The sequence below is a fragment of the Doryrhamphus excisus genome, chromosome 4, assembly GCF_030265055.1.
Source record: "Doryrhamphus excisus isolate RoL2022-K1 chromosome 4, RoL_Dexc_1.0, whole genome shotgun sequence".
Taxonomy (NCBI): domain Eukaryota; kingdom Metazoa; phylum Chordata; class Actinopteri; order Syngnathiformes; family Syngnathidae; genus Doryrhamphus; species Doryrhamphus excisus.
The window spans coordinates 16650535-16659014 of NC_080469.1; the positions used below are offsets into that span (position 1 = coordinate 16650535).

The following is an 8480-nucleotide window of genomic DNA, read 5'->3' on the forward strand; positions in this document are numbered from 1 at the left end:
TTAGAAAACATATTTTTTCTTTAATATTTCAACTTAATGCTAATACATTGACACTATTTATTCCTCATGATAAACTACAACTTTTTTCTCTTAATATTTGGACTTTATTCTTGAAAAATTCCTGCTGATTTAATAAGTATATTTTGACAATGGCCCCATTTTGGCCCCAATGCTCACATTTTGGACACCCCTGGCTTACACAAACAAATACATACTGCAAGAGTTAAAGACATTAATAAATAATTGAAAAACATATTTAATAATACATCAAATTAAATATCATATATTGTACAAATGTGACAGGTGGGATTAATAATATATGCACAGACAGGAGTTGAAATGGTCCCCATATGACAATAATTGTGTGTGTTTTTTGAACACTTTTACATTTTTCTTACTTCCACTCAAGTATTCTGAAAGACAGTCCTTCACTGTGTCATAATCTGAATGTGTCGAATCTGTATCTGTATCTGGAAATGACACAAAAGTGGCAAAAAGTTGTAAGTGTAAAATGGATATTACAAAAAAATATTGACTATTTTTTACATTTTGACCAAAAAATAAATCTATACTATTTCTCAAGAGATGCATATTTACTATTCGCTAGAAGTTACCAGGATCTGGAAATGGCTAATATTTGTCATTCATTTTTTACAGTCATTTCCAGCTTGAAAAAAATAAAACTTGAACTCAAAATGTGAATAACTGTGTAATAATTGTAATAAAATCTATATAATATCCAATAATAACACCACAAAATGAGCCACTATTATTTTTATATATACGTTTTTTGTCTGCTATACATCATCGTTGTATTAGAATAAAAACAAGCAAGGTGGCGCTGTGCAAGACAGGTAATCAATTCCAAAAATGAAAGATAACCATCAGCAGTCGGCATAAAGTATAAATAATACATTCATATACATTTGACTTTTCCCAGTTCTTCCATGATGTAGGAATTAGTGATGTGCAGATCGATACTGAACTATCAATGCTTCCGATACCAGATAATGAAAAATTGTAACAATTTGGAGTCGCCAATTAACTTAGCATGTTTTTGGAATGTGGGAGGAAACCGGAGTACCCGGAGAAAACCCACGCATGCATGGGGAGAAGATGCAAACTCCACACAGAGATGGCCCAGGGTGGAATTGAACTCGGGTCTCCTAGCTGTGAGGCCTGCGTGCTGACCACTCGGCCGACGTTATTGAAATTAACCCAAAAAATTATTTCATTAATAAAAGATTTATGCTATGAAAAAAATTACCCGACAGGTGAATATGCACAAAGTATCTGCATCGGATCGGAATCGCCGATAATCGGATTGGAAACAAAATCAGTGTTATCACACATCACTACTAGTAATGCAGGGAATGAGCATGAGAACATCCTAATTGTTAGTTCAGGCGGGTTATTGCCTTTAGAGTTGTGACTGGTGGTGCTACAACCTTCTCACAGAGAAGAATAATTCCATGAAACTACATTTTTCACCTTTCTCCATCACAAACTGAAATGAGTGATAAAACACAGGAAAAACGTCCACGCGAAGCACATACTGCACAGACCACATGTGGAAAACATTTGAAAACAGTCACTAATTAGGTGTCACATGTAGGAATCTTTTGTACCTTCTTCAGATATTTGAGATGAAATTTTGTGTCTACTCCAGCACAAAAAGGAACTACTGCACATTAGTCATGGAGCTGAAATAACACGTCCTTCCAAAAAAAAAGAAAGAAAAAAAAGTGCTGTCCAATAGAGTCCAAAACAAAGACAGCTCACAGCAGTATCACATTCACTGCTACTTCTACTGACCACAAGCTCATGAATCAGCTTGTCCCAAAAAATATTATTCCTGACGTCTTAACTCATCTACTTCAACTGGAAAGCTACCCAAATTTGATTGTCACAAGGTGGCCCAAAATAGTCAAAGATGTCTTTTCCCGTCACGGACACTTGAGTCACAAAGAAATGGGTCATTGATGTTGGAATAACTTCAGTATTTTAAACACGATAATAAACCCAGCTCTTATTGTTGGAGATGTGTGAGGTAGTTCAGGGTCACAAAGCCTAATTTCACAATCGTCCGTATATGTCCGTCAAGCTTTAAGGCAAAGTACAGTGGAACCACAGTTAGCATCTGCACCAGGTTGCTTGTTTTTTAAGTTAACAACGGAAATCTATGGCAAAAGTTTGGCCTCTGTTTACATACATGTTCCGGTTAGCGTTATTGTGTTCTTAATGTCATTTAACAAAGAAGCTAGCTTGCTAACATGGCAACCAGAACCAAAGGTCAGCTATGTAGCCTGTACAAACCAATTCTAATTACCCATAAATGACGAATGAAAGGGATAATTTAATATTTAAGGTTACTTTTACCTTCATTGAAGATGTGACTCACTCTGTGAGTGTTCCCAAAGACACAAGGTGGTAGCGAGAGACAACACGGACACCATCTTTTGTTTTGTCATGAATTCAATTCGGTTTAATAGTGTTTTGAAATATTGGCTCCATTTTGGGTTATAGAGGTGAAAAACTCCAATTAACTCAAGAAATAACTTTTGGCAAAACAGGAACGGGGTGTCTCGCTGCCACATGGCGTCTTTGGGAACACTCACATCAAGAATGATGTCTTCAATACAGGTAAAAATAACTTTCAATGTTCATTTATACCTTTCATTCATCATTTATATTTATTTGGAACTGTTTACCGCAGTAAAACAACAAAATGTGAAAATGTGTTTTGGCTTTCTGGAACGTATTAATTTGATTTCCATTATATTATTTCTTATGGGAACAATCTATTCAGTTAGCATACGTTTTGGTTAGAGTTGAATATTCTGGAAAAAAAATAATGATACTAGCCAAGGTTCTCCTGTATTTGATGTAAACTAAACTTAACAGAGGGAATGATAACCTTTTAGTGAAAATTTGAACAGAGAAGCTTTACTAAGTATCCACTGAACAGTTTTAGCTGCTAACAGCTCCTTAATACAAATAAACAAAGAAGTAGCTTGCTAAACAACTAATTAGCAAACAAACGAAAGTTGACTCTAGTTCCTGAAACAAGGGAGCTTTCCTCTCCAGCCTGAATTCAAACGTTAGCGTTCCGTCCTTATAATGCTAACGTCGGAACCAGGAAATAGCCTGCTAATTAGCAAATAGGGAGACTAATAAACACAAATTTGGCAAATCACCTTTTCCCTTTTTGAGTTATGATGGAGTATCTTAAGGTACTTCAGAAAGTAGCCTGCTAGCTAACATACAGCCCCTGACTAAAAAAATGCTAATGTACTTTCATTATCCTCTTTAAACCAGGAAGTAGCTTTCTAATTAGCAAATAGGGAGACCAATGAACCTTTTCCCTTTTTGAGTTAGGATGGAGTATGTTAAGATATACTTCAGAAAGTAGCCTGCTAGCTAACATACAGCCCCTGACGAAAAAAATGCAAATGTACTTTCGTTATCCTCTTTAAACCAGGAAGTACTAATAAACAAACACTTTTACACATACTTATATATATATATATTGTGTGCCAAAAGTATTTATGTTATTTACTAATTTATTTTATTTATTTTGGAATGATTCCTTCCTCCCTATATACTGAAAAATGGTACAGTCCCTTCATCACCTACCTGTAGGTATACTGGAAAAGCACATTCAGCTGTTAGAGGAATTTATACTCTTTTTGTTGTGTGACTTATGAAGGAAACGTTACCAGTGCAACAACTCGGTAATGTTATGACCCCTGCGACAATCATATGGCACGTACCATAAACCAGGAAGTGGTGTGCAAGGTAATATAATAAAGTGCACACACAAAAAAAACAAACTAGGCTCACTTTTGTTTTGTCTTTTTGCCGTTCGACTCATGAAGGATCGAAATCAGAAATGGTGCAGTTCTGTGAACCGGGAAATGACCTGTTTAAGTTGGTTTAAATGTAACGTGTGCTGGGGCTCAAACACAGGAAATTCGGAATGGGAGATGAAAGCACTGACCGTTGGGGCAAAAGTTTGGACTAATGCCAAGGTTGTGAGGTTTTACCAACGTTCACTTGGTGCGCAGCCGCACCGGCTGGCATCCGTTACATAAACCTTAATGGGACATTCATTGAAATACTTGGAAATTCAACATCCTGGGCCTTCTTGCTGTGCGGCTACAGCTGCTAAAGTGTTCATTGTTTGCAATGTTTTTCTTGACTGATTGACAGTTCCTGTTTTGAACTCGCCCTGTGGGGAGGGTTAAGTCAGATGCATTTCTCCTGAACCGTCTCAGTGCTGAGTGACACCTGTAATGCTGGGTCCTTCACTGGGGAGTCCTTAAACACATCGGTCCCCTCCCTGCTCTGCTCACAAGTCTTAGTCACCTGCAAGTGTCTCCATGTTGAAGACCAGGACAGCTTCTCTTCTTTGTGATAGCCCCGACCAATGTGCGCCTCCTTTACCTGTGGGAGATGCAAGAAAGTCTGGCAAGTGATATCCTGAACTTCCAGTGAGTTCGAGTCCTGCTTGGATGAGCACGGAGGAGCGGTGTCCTTGCAGCGTAAGCTTCCGTCGGTATGCTGCCTGCTCCTGGCGCCCATCTTGCAGAAAAGACACTTGATGTTCTCCACCAGTTGGAGGAGGATGGCCTTCCGCAGCAGGATGTAGATCCAGGGGTCGAGGATGGGGTTAAAGGAGGCAAAGCGAATGGCCGTCAGGTCGGGGTTCTTGTCCAAGCGCCGCTCTACTGGAGGCTTGTAGAGCTGATTCAAAAACACTTGAGCCTGCATAGACAAGATGGTGGTGTAATATCAAAAATGTGAATAGTGGAATGTCCAGAAATCCAATTTCCGACAATTCCTGCAAATTCCATGCAAATCCATTTAGAACTCTTCAAGTAATTTTGAACATTAACAGACAGATAAATGCGGTTGGCTGAGGTAATAAATATACAGACAGGTTATTTTTTAACCTTTATATAAAATTAAAAAGTGGCCCCCTGCATACTGTAATTGTCAGCATGCGGCCCTAAATGGAAAAAGCTTTGTCTGTTAATGTGGCTCCCTTCTCCTGCCAAGTCTCCCTGTCCTTTCTTCTGCGTGAAGGAGTAGTAATGCAAAGTTGTGTAGTTATTCTAAGATTTGCACTAATTCTGCCTTACCACAGTGCAGTGTGATGGGTCCTGAGCTGAAGTAGAAATTTGTGCAAATGCATGTAAAGCTTGCTCTTGATCATGCAGTCATATATTCAGTATGATTATAATTAATGAAAGACGTCATAAGGGCGTTTTCTGAACAAGGGAACTTTAAATCCACAATATATTGATAGAAAACACTGAGACGTCATTAAAAAATAGCTAAAGCGGGACATTTTTACACAATAAAGCTATAATACGACAGGAATATATTTCATATCCAAAACAACATCGTGCGTAAATTGTGCGTAAAAGCCAACTTACAACCAGTGGGATGGAGCAGATAAGCACCACCGCCGAGGTGCCTATGAGCAGGATGACCATCTGGATCTCTGCTCCGGCAAGACGGCCGAAACTGCGCCCCCTTCTGCGCGGATCCACGTCGCGTCCGAGGTCAGTCCCCAGCGACGTCCTGCGCACGTATCGCCGGTGCATGCGTATGAGAGCCCCGCACACCAGCACGTTACACAGCACCGTGGCCAGGATGAGCACGGAGCTGAAGCCTGCGTACATGAAGTTAAACGCCGCGTCGCTCGTCTTGTTGCTCCGCCACTCCAAGAAGCACCACGTCTGCGGGTACTGCTTCTGGACTCTACCGAAACCTGCCATGGGCAGGGCGCAGAAGAAGGCATTGGACACGTAGATAGCCAGGAGGGTCAGCCCGGCCAGCTTCTGGTCCACATAGTCATTGTAAAAGTAGGCATGGTTGATAGCCATGTACCTCTCCACGGACATGGCGCAGATGATGCTGAGGCCAGCCAAGGAGAAGAAGATCATGGTGAAGCCAAAGTACTGGCACAGTGGCTCCCCTCCCGGCCAGGACCCCTTCACGTAGGTGGCGATGGTGACCGGGCTGGCCAGCAGGGTGCCGAGGAGGTCGGTGACAGCCAGCCCGCAAACCAGCGTGTAGAACGTGGTCTCCTTCTGCTCTTTGCGGGACTTACACAGCACCACGATTGCGATGACGTTCCCCACCACCCCGAAAATGAACATGATGGACGGGATAGTGGGGATCATAGTGTGCCCCGTCATGGACTGCTCGCTCGTGGTGGTCTCCATCATTCACAAGCAGTCACTGGACATTAACTTTCTCGACACGCCGGAACCTCCACCACTTCTTCCTTGGAGAACATTGTTGAAAAAAAAGTCCAATAGAAGTTCAAAGTTGCACTAAAAGAGGAGAACACCCATTATCCGAGCAGGACTGAGAGATGAATGCGAGCACTACACTGCCGCGATTCGTGTTCATTCAAAGCTTCCAGTCCCTCCCACAGCCCTCAAGCCAAATCATTGGGAACCCCTCCCACATGTGGTGTTCACGTCGGCTTAAATGTTGGTGTCAGGAACTATAGGAACACGTACAAATTACAAACATTTCAAACATCTACTTATTTTTTTTGCCTGCAAAATAGTCTGTCCCCAAGAGCACAGGATTTTTCAAATGAAATCAAATCAACATTTTACATGTATTAACTCTTCTAAGTGTAAAGATAAGTTAACCACTGTATGATAAACATTTAAAAACAGTGTGATTTGGCTTGATGATTGCGCCTGGGAGGCAAGTCCCTTCATTTAAGGACAAAATACAGTTGTTATGCTTTAGACCAGGGGCCTCAAACACGCGGCCCGCGGGCCAATTGTGGCCCGCAGGACACTAGTTTGAGGCCCCCGCCTTGATATGAAAGTTTAATGTTAGTGCGGCCCGCGCAAGTTTGATATGGATGCTGTATGGTATCATGTACCCAGAAAAAATTATTACGTTTGATTAATGTTCATGTTAAAGGTAAAATAACTGTTAATAGTTATCCTCCCTATCCACATGGAAGTGGTAAGTTTTTGGCGATTTAAGTTTAAAGGAAATAACTTGAAGGCTACCGTTTAGGTCAGGGGTCTCAAACACGCGGCCCGCGGGCCAAATGTGGCACGCATGACACTAGTTTGACGCCCCCGCCTTGATATGAAAGTTTAATGTTCGTGCGGCCCGCGCAAGTTTGATATGGATGCTGTATGGTATCATGAACCCAGAAAAAATTATTACGTTTGAGTAATGTTCATGTTAAAGGTTAAATAACTGTTAATAGTTATCCTCCCTATCCGTGTGGAAGTGGTAAGTTTTTGGCTATTTAAGTTTAAAGGAAATAACTTGAAGGCTACCGTTTAGGTCGCTAGCTCTCTCGTTTGCGAGTTAGCATGTGTCTCAAGACCGTGCAGTTGCGCAATATGTTGTAAATAAAAAGAGTATAAATGTGACTATAGTTGTGTTTTGTCATGTCTACAGGGCTCTAATAATGCTTTGTTAATTTTAATCTGAAAAAAATAATTTGTCTACCCACCAACTATATGTGGTTTTATTATTATTATTTTATTTATTACTGATTGATTGATTTTCTTTATTCTTGATTTGTTTATTTATTTTTCATCTTATTTTGTGTAGAAAAATAAAAAGTAAGATATTTGAGAACAGTGGAATCTTTTATCAGAGCTTTTCTTGTAGAAAATTGGAACCAAATCGAAGTTTTTTTTAATTTTTTTGTTTTTAATAAATGCATTTTTTTTGTTTTTTTTTAAAACCTGATGCGGCCCAGTCTCACCCAGACCCGAGCTCCAGTGGCCCCCAAGTAAATTGAGTTTGAGTACTAGACGTCTAGTACTTAGCAGCCAGGACGGAGTCAGGGGTCTCCAATGTGCGGCTCGGGGACTGTTAGCAGCCCAGAGTGATTTAAAAAAATGTATTGGTCTGTGGCATATTCTAAAAATACAGTCAAACAAGAAACCTACAAAACAACAACAGCAAAACTGAAGTGAACAAGTTTTAGTCAAATTCTGAGTAACAGTATCTGAAAGATATTTAAGAATAGGAGCGGATTTCAAAGTGTGACGCAGGTCTCCTCTGAGAGGTGCTGGAAAACTTAATGGGGGGTGCAGCAGCTTGAGAAAATTAGACAGAAGCGTCTGTTTAAAACCTTTAAAGTAACCTTTTACTATGTTTAAAGGTGGAATAAATTGATTTTAGTGATTTTTTTTCCAGAAAATCATTACTAGGAACAAGGGTAGGCCTATGAGGGAACGCTAATATTAAACAGTACATACTGAATGACCTACATTTTGTAGTCTCACATAATGAGATGCATCTGACGTCTGTTTTATTTATTCACTCCTTCCTGACATCATTTTAGCCACAACCGCCTCATTGACTGCAGGTGAAGGACTAGACGTTTCTTGTATGTGGCCATGCCCTCATAAATAAACTACCTCAGTCATCTATCCTACTATGCCAGGGGTCCTCAATAGGCTGCCCGCCAA

At 40.4% G+C, this 8480-nt stretch overlaps 1 protein-coding gene across 1 annotated transcript; it reads right to left on the minus strand.

Annotated features, from left to right (window-relative positions):
• Positions 1–240: 240 nt before the first annotated feature.
• Positions 241–6421, minus strand: ptger4a (prostaglandin E receptor 4 (subtype EP4) a). The gene is made up of 2 exons (XM_058071571.1): positions 5442–6421; positions 241–4767 (listed from the first exon to the last, which is right to left on the minus strand). Exons 1-2 carry the CDS (start codon positions 6237–6239, stop codon positions 4249–4251), a joined length of 1317 nt encoding a protein of 438 aa, XP_057927554.1. The 5' UTR covers positions 6240–6421; the 3' UTR covers positions 241–4248.
• Positions 6422–8480: the final 2059 nt, after the last annotated feature.